The sequence below is a fragment of the Bombus impatiens genome, unplaced genomic scaffold, assembly GCF_000188095.3.
Source record: "Bombus impatiens unplaced genomic scaffold, BIMP_2.2 scf_0318, whole genome shotgun sequence".
NCBI classification, from domain to species: domain Eukaryota; kingdom Metazoa; phylum Arthropoda; class Insecta; order Hymenoptera; family Apidae; genus Bombus; species Bombus impatiens.
In genome coordinates this window covers 2009492-2022328 of record NT_176737.1, presented here as the reverse complement: position 1 = coordinate 2022328, position 12837 = coordinate 2009492, and the positions used below count along the sequence as shown (strand labels likewise).

General features: G+C 30.5%; 3 protein-coding genes and 1 long non-coding RNA gene across 5 annotated transcripts; 2 read left to right on the top strand and 2 right to left on the bottom strand.

Moving 5' to 3' along the window:
- The first annotated feature begins 72 nt into the window (after positions 1 to 72).
- Positions 73 to 1447, top strand: LOC105680719 (ADP-ribosylation factor-like protein 16). The gene is made up of 2 exons (XM_012385166.3): positions 73 to 465; positions 568 to 1447. Exons 1-2 carry the CDS (start codon positions 259 to 261, stop codon positions 886 to 888), a joined length of 528 nt encoding a protein of 175 aa, XP_012240589.1. The 5' UTR covers positions 73 to 258; the 3' UTR covers positions 889 to 1447.
- On the bottom strand, positions 919 to 5803 carry LOC100741904 (DNA damage-binding protein 1). The gene is made up of 5 exons (XM_003489126.4): positions 5598 to 5803; positions 5375 to 5523; positions 2340 to 5065; positions 1834 to 2230; positions 919 to 1764 (listed from the first exon to the last, which is right to left on the bottom strand). The coding sequence occupies exons 1-5, from the start codon at positions 5665 to 5667 to the stop codon at positions 1681 to 1683; spliced, it is 3426 nt and encodes a 1141-aa protein (XP_003489174.1). The 5' UTR covers positions 5668 to 5803; the 3' UTR covers positions 919 to 1680.
- Positions 5804 to 6649: 846 nt separating this feature from the next.
- LOC100741698 (protein HEXIM1) lies at positions 6650 to 9168 on the bottom strand. Its single transcript, XM_003489125.4, has 2 exons — positions 8309 to 9168; positions 6650 to 8057 (listed from the first exon to the last, which is right to left on the bottom strand). The coding sequence occupies exons 1-2, from the start codon at positions 8540 to 8542 to the stop codon at positions 7026 to 7028; spliced, it is 1266 nt and encodes a 421-aa protein (XP_003489173.1). The 5' UTR covers positions 8543 to 9168; the 3' UTR covers positions 6650 to 7025.
- LOC117151615 lies at positions 8945 to 10849 on the top strand. 2 transcript variants are annotated; one of them, XR_004461652.1, is made up of 2 exons: positions 8945 to 9018; positions 9166 to 10849. It is a non-coding gene; the product is annotated as an uncharacterized LOC117151615 (long non-coding RNA). The 2 variants fall into 2 exon arrangements; XR_004461651.1 differs by having other exon boundaries at positions 8949 to 9031.
- Positions 10850 to 12837: the final 1988 nt, after the last annotated feature.

Genomic DNA, 12837 nt, shown 5'->3' with positions numbered 1-12837 from the left:
TTAAAATTTTACTAATTATATCGACTTAAGGAATAAAATTTATAACATATTTATTAATATTAATTTTCATTTCACAAATGTTATTCCAAATTTTTATAATGGAATAATCAATTGATACTAATATAACAAATAATCTATTCTCTATAGAAACACGTTTGTTAAATCAATACATTTCTGTACATATGAATTTCATGTTTCATGATCAATTTACAAATGCACAAGTTCAATGTTCCTTCAATAAGTATAATAGTGTAAAAGATGTGTCTTTGTCTTGGTCCTGTTAAATCGGGTAAAACATTTTTAATGAAACGGTTACAAGGAGATGAAATAGATAATGCGACACATACTGTTTCTACGAATGGCATAAATCTTTTTACAATAAAAAATAGTACCGGAGAATTTGACATGATTATTAAAGAAATAGGTGGTAGTATGGCACCAATATGGAAACATTACTTTGAAAAGGTAAATCGTTTTTTCGAAAGGATTATGAACAATAAAAATATATAGGTTGAAAATTTTAAATAAATCTTCGATAATTTTCTAAGTTATTATCCTGCTTTTTAGACACAGAAGCTTATTTATGTAATAGATACAAGCAATCTTTGCCAAATAAGCGCGGCGGGAGTATTACTTTACTCATTATTACTCGATCCTAGACTGCGAAATATAAAAATCGCATTAACATTGAACAAAATGGACCTTTCTTATCGTCAAATGCGCAACGAAGCCTTACTTATACTTCATTATTCACGTCTACAAAAGGAAGCTACGCAAGAATTATCTATATTTGAAACTAGTGGAATGACAGGTCAAGGTATCGAAGAATTAAGAAACTGGTTGTTTGATCCAATTACTTTAAAATCTGCAATAAATGCAAGCAAGTAAATTTAATATATATATTATGAAAAAATTTTATCAGAAAGTGAATATTTTTTTATTATTTACACTCAATGTTACAAAGATATAAGGATTCTACATAACTTTTCAGCAATTAACACCGATATAATTGTAATATAAATCATTAGCAAGTCTTTGTCAAGTTTTACAATTTATTACGCTCAAAAGTGGAAGTATTATCAAAAGTGAAATTCATTAATTGAGCGTATGACATTTTTATAACTTGACGTCAATGTAACTGATTATTAACTTAAATAGTCTTTAACATTTTAAGACATTTAAAAACAAAAGATAATTGTCGCAGTCGATCAAAAAGTTTTTAAATTCATTTAAAATAAGTACTATTTAAATAAATGTTATTAATTATTGTAAGAAATACGTTATCTTCGATATCACAATTATTAAAATATCGAAATAGGTGTACATACTGACGAAACAGTAATTGAAGCGCGGTTTTGTCAATTTGTATGAATAACAAATCCTTAAAATAAGTTCAAAAACTTTCTGACCAGTTTTCACATATGCATATATAAATATTTGAAGTAAACTGTTATTAAAAAATTAAAGTACAAGAGTACAGATGTACATAACAAAGCATCTTCACAAGAATGGAAAAGAAGAAAAATGTATTTTCCTACTTTCTTGTACTATTAATGATAAATAGATAATTGTATATAAATTTTTTAATTTGTTACCCAAACATTTAAGATTTTTCTTATCAATCTATCTGTGAGCTTTTCAAAATATAATAAACTATACAAATCAGCCAAAGAACTACATCTAATGTATTCTTGTGAGATCTTCTACTATTTTTACAAGATCATCCACTGTTGCTTCTTTTTTCATGCCACTAGGATCATCGATCTATAAAGGAGAAAATGAGTTAAAAGTACAATAAATTATATATATAATTCAAGAAACAATTTTATTTACCATTAGACCACTCGCAACGTCTGCCATTTTATTAGGACTCAAATCAAGAAAACTTTCAATTAAATCTCCATCTATAAAACCTTCACACTGCTCGATTTTTAATTCGGTGTTAAAACTTCTCCAAAAATTGTGTTCTATTTTACCGACGCTTTTTATTACACCTGTTAGTCTTTCTTCAAGATTTCTTAAGAATTCATAAAACGTGAATGGAATTTGTGTGACTAAACCAATCGCTCCACTAACAGTTCCAAACAATACACAACCTTGTGTAGGTGTACTTGATTCACCTAAATTTTGCATCACTAAAGATCCATGTCGGAAGACGTTAACCATATCACCTAAATGAAATTGTCCAACTTCCTGCATTTGTTGTCTTTCATCTTCTGAAGTAGCCGCACTAAAATAGATTTTAACTTATTATCACATAATATTAATAAATATAAACATTTACATTCGATACAAATTTGTCTTTTTATTTAAATTAATTTTAAAAATTAATGTCTCACCTATCTTTCTGACAAACAAATAGATTAAAGCAATTTTCAGCACCTAAGAAAGTATCATCATCTAAAATTTCAATAGCAGTCATCCAATTTGGATTATAATCTCTTGCTATTTCTTCAAAGCAACCTTCCATTGTTTTATATTGCAACAAAGTGAGAGATCTCATAAGATCTCCAACTAAAATGAAATCTCCTTTTGTTTTCAAGTAAAGGGCAATGATATTATTAAAGTGGCTGCATTCTAATCTGAGTTCCTTCTCTGCTGTCCATTCAAATAAACGAACAGTGCTATTGATACTAGCAAGAAGTTTTCCATTGAATTCAGTTAAAGAATAACATGATCCTTTGATCTCTTTTTCTGCTACTTGCGTAAGTTTTCCATCACTCCAGTGATATAAAAGTATTCTACCCATCTTCGGTTCAGTTTCATCTGGATGAACAAGTGCAGTTCCAACTATATAATAGGAAGTAGGATCTTCACCTAATTTCGTTGATATTAATGATAGTGCATATTCAGTAGGCATTAACATATGTGCATGTAAAACTTCGAAAGTATGTTGATCAATAATGAGTAGATTATGTACTTCAATTTCTTGGCAAATGTCACTAGCTGTATGTCCTGTAGGTTTATTGTAAGATGCAATGTGACTGCTGCTAGATGTTGAAGCTGCTTGTGTAGATGCAGAATGTCTTACAATACTAACACCGCTACTATCCTGGATATCAACACGCATCGTTATTACTCCAAATGTTTGAGAACTTTCCTGATAAGCAATTCGTCTCGGTGATTCCCCGAGAGGTACAGTCCGAATATGTAATTTTTGAATTTCATCGATTGTTCCGATTGTCACTGTACTATCGGTTGCTAATGCTAAACTATCCGGATATGATTCTGCATTTAGAGAACACATATGATTTACTTCCTTTAGGTTAACGTTGCTGAATACTAGTTTGTGATTTGATGAATAAATTACAGTAGGCCTATCGGAACATGCGAAAACATTAGTGGTGAATAATGATCTAAAAGTTCTTAAGACCGTCGGTTGCGTACCTAAGGTAACTTTCTTTTTGTCAGAAAGTATACCATTTTGTTTATGTAAAGTAAAGTAATACATGCTGCCATCTCCAAGAGCACAAAGCAAATATGTATTACCTTCGAAACATGTCATTAAAATAGATCTAGGTATAATTTCACCACCGAGTAATTCTTTGTTAATTTCTTCCAAGGCAGGTAAAGTTAAGATACGAACAGAAATATGTGTCCATAAACCTACTGCTGCAATTTTTGCTTCTGTATGACCATCCAATGGAGATATATCTAAACAAGCAACTTCATATTGTAAAGTAGCAAATCCTTTTGGTACAATTTGTCCACATGAAATTTCCATATAAAATAAATCATTTCCAGTAGCACAAAGTACCTGTGTGCCATTGCAAGCAACTACACTAATAGTTCTTTTATTCTCTGGTTCCCATTCAGAAACAACTGTTTTAGTTTCATGTGAAATTAATCTGGCAGATGTTGGTGTTATTTGAATAAATAAATCATTTGTAACATTACCAGTATGAAAGGTTTGTTCATCGGCAACAAAGCCTGGAATATCTGTTTCTTCAACTTCTTCTCCATTTAAAGTTAAAATTCTGGTTTGTCCAACAAAAGATAAGACCAAGGTGTTGTCAAAGTTACCACCACCAACTTTTAATGCCCACATACCTTTAATACCTGGTAAATCTATGCTTGCATGTTCTTCAATACCTATTCCATTTCTAATAATTCTAAGAGAACCTTCCTTAAAAGCTCCAGAACATGTAACCATTTGCCCTTGTCCCTGTCTTTCAAGATCAACTACTGCCATGTCAACTATGGGTGCCAAATTAGTAAAAGTTTCCATTGGAACACAATACGAACCATTTTCATCTGCTTTTGTAATTAATTTAACTAATTGTGAATCACCCAATCTACTACCAACAAATATTACTCCATTATCTAAATATGTAATACATTCAGGTATGCTAATTTCTCCTAGAAGTTCAACCTTAAGATCTTTCACTACTTGTGTACCATCTGGTTTCTTTTCTTGTTCCACAAATAACATAAACAAATGTCCAGCCATATCTCCTAACAAATATCGAAGTCCTTGATTATCAACTTTAGCATAGCATGTGATAGTACTCTGTTTTATAATTGGAGGTACAACTGCAACATACGTGTTCCCATCATGGTACAATATACTTTCTTGGCCTATTATTATTGCACCACAAATAGGTGAAGGTACAGGAATGACTATCATAGCTTCACGTTCTACATTGTCTTGTCTCCAAGGTACTTTAACAAATTCTTTATCTCTTAAAGAAATTTCATGTGTTTTGACATGTCTTCCATTAATATCTTGGTGAATTAGAATTAAAGTGGGATTAGCACATCCATGAAGAAAATTCACATCTTGTACTTGATGTTCTTCCATACGTATTGATGATGCTTTTAATTCTGGATTGTCTTTGTCAAGAGGTATAATTTTAAAAAGACCATCATACAATCTTAAACCAATTACACGTGCTTTAGGATCAATCACAGCTTTGATTCCTGTTTCAGAAGCCTTTCCAATACGATCTGCTACATTTCCATGTGCTTTTGTTATAATTTCTATATTTTCTCCTTCTCCAATACATTCCAAAATCATAGCATTGTAACGTGTAGTTAAAAGAAACAATAGATCTTTTTTCTCATGCTGCAGAAATATATTATAATTCATTAATTATATATTAAATCATTTTATTGTGACTTAAAATTCATGCTAATGTATCAATACATATATGTACTTTTATGCATCAATGAACCCATGCATGAATCAAAGATAATTAATTCTTTGTACACGTACAAGGTTATATTACTCTCAATAAAACTATTACAAATACGTATTCGGTAAAATACGTGAAATACAATGAATTGATTGTATTAAATATTAGCATAGAAAACACAAATAACAAATAGGATATTTTATGAAAGTTATAAAACAAAGATACTAGTATAACCTTACCGGCGGCCTAAAAAACTTAACGACTGCAATTTTCCCATAAATTCCAACTTCTTTCAGTGGTCTTAACCCCTCTGGAGTAACAAGATATATTTCTAATCGGACATTTTTTGCTAAGATGAGATTCAAATCCGTAGGCGAAGTAAAATTACCTTCATACGTAAAAAGAAAATAATTGTTTATCTACGTAAGCAGAAAATTTTGTTGCACATCTATTCCTACTTACCTGTCACACATGCAGTGACAGCTGTAGGCTTGTGTGCCGTTACCACATAATGATGAGACATCGCTTTCATAATATTTTGTCCAACAGCAACTTTTAGAAACTTGTTAATACTTCAACCATAAGATATGACCAAACCAAACACTGGCCTTGCGTGCTTTTCAATTTCACGCGCCACGAAGTTAGCAACGTTTCACAGTGTATTAAGCCTGGTTCACAATAAACACAAGGTCGTGTTTAAAAATCCTTTCAGTAGGTTACTTCTTCCATTATTAAATAGGCAAATTATACATACATACATATACATATATGTATATAGCTTAATTGAAAACATATTCATAAAAAAGATGTGAAAGTATGTATGCTATATTCAATTACAAAAAATTGTCAATCAAATGTTAAAAATTTTCTATTATTTAAATTCACTCTTCAAAGATATTTTTTTATATAATATTTCATATACCAGTGACAACAACAAATAAAACAAATCAACAACAAATAAAAGAAATCAATTATTACAATACATTTTACAATATATCTTACGATAATAACAATGTATTTATTCAACTTTTATGATGAATTATATTCTACCATAATAAAACTATCCCATAATCACTGAATTCATATTATTGAAAATCATTTTAGATGAAGCTCATTCATTTCATTTCTTTGAGTTAAGTTTCAGGAGAATAATTATAATAAAAAAAAAGAAATTTTCAAATTTATTAAAAACTTGAAGTGCAAAATATTTTTAATATATATTTTTAATATATATTTTAAATATATTCAGACCATAAACTAATATCTACCTTGATACCTTAAATTTATGCAATTGTACAATATCACATTATTTGTAACATTAATTTACGTCTTTGATTAAATCTAGTTCTATAATTTATTAGTTAATGATCTGTGAACCCCAAATTTATAATTTGTACCAGCAAATGGCAGTTCATTGAAAATTATTAAATGATAGGGTTAGTAGATAATTCAAGTGCATCGTAATTAGTACTAAATGAAGATAAAATACCACTGTAGAGAATACATCACAAATATACAACTCTTCTGCAAATTTTATCAAGCACATAACAATCTAGTCTGCACAGATATAAATTTTACTCTTCCGTAAGATTAGGTATGTATTTCCTACTTCATTACACATATTCAAGTTTACACAAAACAGTCTTAAAAGAAACATGGGAAGTAAGTTGTAAGGACACATTCAAGGATAATCTAAGGTTACATATCTAGTATCAGGAAGAGGATTTTTTACTGCATAAGTGCAATTGTATTGCATTTAAACCAGTCTTGTTTCCTAAATTGGTAGGATCAAAGGAAATATGCAGATCCAATGACATGTTTAATATGACTTGTACGTTAACTCTTAAAACATTGAATAGACTTTCGTACGTAAAAACAGCTCTTTATAATTTATGTAGGGAGACCATCAATTTTTTGAACGTTTACATGACCATTTGACAGATTAACTGGAGTCATAGATGCCTTAGAATTGTCACTTGAGCTACTATCACAAGTATCACTTTTACTATCAGTACTAGACACAGAACTATCTTTTCTTTGACTACTTTTACTTCTAGAAACATATCCCATAAGTTCCGAAGAAGAGCTAGAATTTGGAAGGAGACAACTACATCTGCTCCTATTCCCATTACTTGTACTATCACTGTCGCTTTCGCTATCAACACTCGAAACTGGACTGCTATGCCTCTTAGCTCTCAATGATTCATTTTCCCGTTTTAACTGTTCATTCTGTTGCATTAAATCATCGATCCGTTGCTGACAGATTTTTAACTTTTTTGCTGATTCTGAATCTGTACTACTACTGTTGCTTTCCAAGTCTCGTTGTTCTGTTTGATGGAAATTTTTACCACGTAACCGTTTTGTCAATAAATCTACTTTTGCTTCTAATTGAAGATATTCCTGTATCAGTTCTGATTTACTTAATGTGCTTAATCTTTCAGCATGAAGGTCTTCATACGCAGTTGAGAATTCCTTTGTTAAAAATTCTTCTTCGTCTTCTGGAGACGAATAAAAATAATCTTCATCAGAGTCAACACTGAAACTAGAATCTCGCGTACGAGTAGGGGCTGATGGTTTTTGAAATGTAGCAGGTAGTTCTGAAGATGCAGCTTCTGAAAGCTTTTGGTCAAGATCTGGAAGATCACTGTGATCATCCATAAGAAACTGTGTGGTATTATATGGTGCTGGAGGTTGTCTACCAGTTTTTGCCAATCGACCTCTAGATCTGTATCGCAGCTGTTGTTGATATGACAACTGTTGTTTAGAATATGGTTTTAATTTTCTATGCTTAGGTTTACCTCTACGAGTCTTTCTTTTTTTCGTTGCAATATCAATTCCATCTTCATATTGACCTCCCTCCTGATCCCCACTACCACTACCACTTTCAAATTTTCCAGAATTTTTTACTAATAACTTGTGATACTAAAACATAAAAATAATTACATTACTCTCTAATATTCAATTTTTTAATTATCTTATTATATATTATGCTACATTATACTATATACATGCAAGTGTACTATATTAAGAATATTAAGATTATTTAATACGATCAGCCTTAATTGAATTTCATTATAAAAATAAATCTGAAAAACTAAAATTAATAATTTATTCGAAATATTTAAATTTTCATATGGTGCATGTTTTAAAATGTTCGAAAGAAAGTATCTTACGGTTTTCTTATTGATATAGTCATTTCTGTTGGCATTTTCGCCAGTAGAGAGCGACACTTGTTCCGTAACAGGCAACGATGACGCCGCAGGCGTCGGCTCTGCTTGTACGCCCTTCACGTCATGTACTTTATCAATGCCGCCCGACACTTTCTCCATTACAGTTTTGACATCATGATTCTCCATATTTGTAATATTAACCAGAATTCGGTGATTTGCAGTGGTACTAGCACTCATTACCGTTTAAAAGCACTATCAGACCCACCGATACCTTCTACTCCCGTTTTATGAATCGTACACCATCACTGCAAATAGCGACTGAATCGCCATGTTTGATTTGTCCGTGATTCCTAGCGATAGCGAAGCGCGACGTGTGCTAACGTTTCAGGAGGAGTAGGGAGTTTGTTCCAAAAGGTGGGGCAAATGTATTTGTTCCCACTGAACCCCCCGCCATTTTCGCTTATCCTTCAAACACTGCTCCCTGAGAGACTATGGCGACTCTTCACTTCCATACACTGCACCCCTACACTCTTTATTTAATGTTTATTGTCTAGAGTGAACGATAAATGTACACGGCAAGTATACTTTATCATCATAGTATTTCAGAAAAATTGGGTATTTCAACCATGTTGTATGTTTCAAGAATGTACTTAAGAGTCACAGAGAAGCTAAATCAACTGACTATCAAGATAAATCATTTTGTTCCTGAAAATGTAAGCATTAATAGTAAGTACTAAAATGAAGTAATATATCGAAAATAGAGTTGATCGATTTAACTTCTGAGTGATTCATATTAGATTGTACAAATAAAATTTGTTATAATTAACAATTCAAGTTTTAAGTAGGTGACTATATTGTAGGAAAAATGTAAAAAGTATCGTACTTTCTAATAAATTGGAAGTCTTTTCAAGTCGATTCCTCGCGATTTCGTTGTTTGTGGCTCGAAGTTCAATACTCACGTTATTCAATATGTTCCCTGTATATCTCTGATTCTGTAACTTCGCTAAACAAGAACCTTTAATTTTTAGTCAGCACTCGATCGAGTGAGGTGAAATGGGCTTATAAGTCGTAAATAGAAAGTATGAAGTTGTTTTTTTACATAAAATTGTTCGTAGTTAATTACAAGTTTAATAATGTCTCTACTACTTTTAGGTGAGATGTATATATATGTATAGTATGATTGCAAGAGTGTATGTATGTGTGTATGTATATATATATGTATATGCATGTAAGTACATGCTGTTTTCTATGCTACGACTGAAATGATAGCAGTTTTATATCTTTTTAATGCAACGTAATTTCGCTGTTTATTACCAACGACGCTTGATCTCAAGAAATATCCGGAACATGACGTATATATTTTTAACATAAGCCCCTGACACATCAAAAATAAGTTTTTTATATATCATCGGAATTGTCCAATTATTTCTTTGATTTTGTAACATACATAAGATGATAAAATAAATCACCTCTATTTATAAATTACAATTTTTACGAGCGATAATTTTCTTCTCGATTATCTGCAATTAAAGTAGAAATTTAATCGAAATAGCGTGAAAGTTTATAATTCATAAAAGAATGACTTGGATAGCAGGTAACGAGGAGGTAAAACGACGTAGCTAAATTATTTGCTAAACCGAAGTTATACATATTGTGTTTGGTGCGGTACAGATATGTCGACCTACTTTACACATAGTTACATATAATTGTCTTATGGCTTATTATACACATTAAATTCCATACTTACTATTGAATTGATAGCTAGATACAGATTTCTTTTCGCACATATCGTATCTTTCGATTTAATAATATCAAAATATCGTCGATGTTTTGTTCACATCATAAGTAGTTTTCATATTTCAAAGTAAATCTTATCGAGCCATTATATGATCTCTCCCTAGTTAAAAGTTGCATGTTTCTCAACGTGTAAGTACAATATTCAGTAAGTAACATTCCTGCATGTTATACGGTACAATTGACAATGGTGGAACATCGGGCAGCAAGTATCAAACATAGAAATATATTTAGCAATGTTAATTTGATGAGATATCCTCTCCAACCAAGCGACATTTTGCTAATCGCATACTTGTCGTAGATACAGACCTGACAAACGAACTTTAACTTTAACTTTAACTTTATCGACTTTAACTGTTTACACATCTGATGTTATGTGATTCGAAATAATGAACCTTTATAATTTGACAATATGAAAAATAACATAGAATGTTCATAAACGGCTCGCCTCTTTGATCTTTCACATTTAGTAAAAATATAAGTGTCTAGAATCTCAGAAATGAAATCTGTAAATGGACTGGGTACGTGTATGTAAATTTATATTTTCATGAATACAGCTACAGAAATAGAATTTTTGTACAAATAGGGATTTGTGTTTCACTTTTGTATGTATTCTATATGTTTCTGCACATTTAAATTCTCCATATCATAATCATAGTTTTAATCATAGCTAATATACTCGTATTACGTAAGTAAGAAATATATTAATAAATTTTCATGTTTTAACGAATAAAGATACATTATTTATGTATTTTTTGTGCTATTATTGATCTTGACCGTATATTTACTTACATTCAATCTGTTTTATCGTTCTAAGGACGCTTCCGAAATAAATTCTTTTTTATCATTCGACTTAACGTTAATTAAATTTACATACACGATTAAGACAATTTTCTCAATCAAAAATAAGCATGAGGAACAAAACGAGATAATCACGATCGGAATAAAGATAACATTATACTGTGAGTCATCAGTAGTTGCGCGTAATTGATGATTTATGGAAATTAAAAATATTTTAATATTGTTAATGCCCAACTTTCCGACAATTTACACTACGATTTTACTTATTACATGTTTTAACACGTAACAATGTAATATGATGTGTTTTTCGATGCATTACTATAGCGTATATGTGAACCGTTCAGAACTCGTATACTAATCACTTCCATAAATTAAACAATAGAACAATGTAGTGATACTATAAACATTATTTATTTTTAATTTGCTCAGGAATTTACGATTATTTATTTTATATTCTTAGAGTGGAGACATAAATATATATTATTGAACTTATACTTTATGAAATTAAACACTAATAAAATTAAAAAATGTATAAAAAGCGGAGGTGAAGTTTGGCTTTTGAGAAGCTTATATGAGAGAGTGCATGCAATACAATGGAATGCACATACATATCACAATTCAAGAAGGAAATATGGAATAACATACGTGACTAGCGCAACTATAAATACGTCCTCTATGCAGGAGACTCCTGTGCCACCTTGTTGAGAATTTTCTTCTTCAGATACTCTTTATGCTCAAATTACTATTTGTAAATATTGTGCGCTTGAATTGGTCATGTGATGGATAAAAATACCAATATCCATATATGTCCATTATAATATAGATATTATGTTACATCATCGACAGACTGTCGTTGTTAGGTACATATAGATTGAGTAACTGTTAAGATTTAGTTTAGGTTTATTAGTAAATAAAAGAAAGAAACTATAAATTAATAAACTCTTTTATATTTTCATACCTACTTTTTTAAATAAAGTCAAAGTTACATACAAATATACATTTTTCTATTATCCAAGAAAAGAGTGGATCATTTAAAAAATTCAGAAATAGAGACTTGTTGGTAATTTTGCGCAGCGTTTCAATTGTAATATCTCTATATTGACTTGATTTGATATATTGATATATATTGACTTGTTTTGCCATATTACGTAATCTGGCTAGTATTTCTCCAGTATATTAGATATATGTATGTAAATGCGTTTCTTCCATGCGTTATCTTCGTTCCGAACCTACTTTCCGTTGTAACTCTCTCAATATGTGTATGTAAATGCACTCTAGTGTAAGAAACACGGAGTGTTTCGTAGCTAATCACCATGAATCGTATGTCACAGTGTTGGATGAGTTACATAGAGAATACATACTCCATCCGTTCCTTTTAAATCGTATTGAAAATATACCTTCTACTTTCCTGTACCTCATAACTTAATTTCAGTTTACGTAATTATAATTACAGAAGACATCAAGCATGACAAATTTTATGCGCGTAATTGAATTTCGTGGGATTATTCTAAAGAATACGGGGTACTCGATTATATTTCGCTATCTCCTATCGTAATGTGGAAATTAATTACTCGAATCTTAACATAGTAATTTGATTCCTTTTATTTCAATTAATTGTAATTATATATTGTAATTATATAAATATATTAATCCGAAAAATATAAAAATTAAAATATTAAAACAGTTCGAACTATCTTACAGTTTCTAGAAATTCGGTTAGGTGACAAAAATGGTTATTTCTTTTGTAATACATATGCATATATATGCATTAGCTCATAACGGATAGATATAAAATCAACAACGATAATGAATTGTAATTAAACGGATGTCGTCAGTTCTTAAAATGTTATTATTACATAGATCATCGAAGTGAAAAGTGATTATGAAATTTATGAATACAAGACATATCACTATCTACTCTTAATTTGAATTATTTT

Excerpts from the sequence above, each read along its gene's own strand:
- LOC100741904 (XM_003489126.4), bottom strand. The coding sequence starts at position 5,667 with ATGAAAGCGATGTCTCATCATTATGTGGTAACGGCACACAAGCCTACA. Across the intron at positions 2,231-2,339 it reads TTTGTTTGTCAGAAAGATAG|TGCGGCTACTTCAGAAGATG; the intron begins GTGAGACATTAA and ends AATCTATTTTAG. Across the intron at positions 1,765-1,833 it reads ACGTTGCGAGTGGTCTAATG|ATCGATGATCCTAGTGGCAT; the intron begins GTAAATAAAATT and ends TCTCCTTTATAG.
- LOC105680719 (XM_012385166.3), top strand. The coding sequence starts at position 259 with ATGTGTCTTTGTCTTGGTCCTGTTAAATCGGGTAAAACATTTTTAATG. Across the intron at positions 466-567 it reads GGAAACATTACTTTGAAAAG|ACACAGAAGCTTATTTATGT; the intron begins GTAAATCGTTTT and ends CCTGCTTTTTAG.
- LOC100741698 (XM_003489125.4), bottom strand. The coding sequence starts at position 8,542 with ATGAGTGCTAGTACCACTGCAAATCACCGAATTCTGGTTAATATTACA. Across the intron at positions 8,058-8,308 it reads ACTATATCAATAAGAAAACC|TATCACAAGTTATTAGTAAA; the intron begins GTAAGATACTTT and ends TTTATGTTTTAG.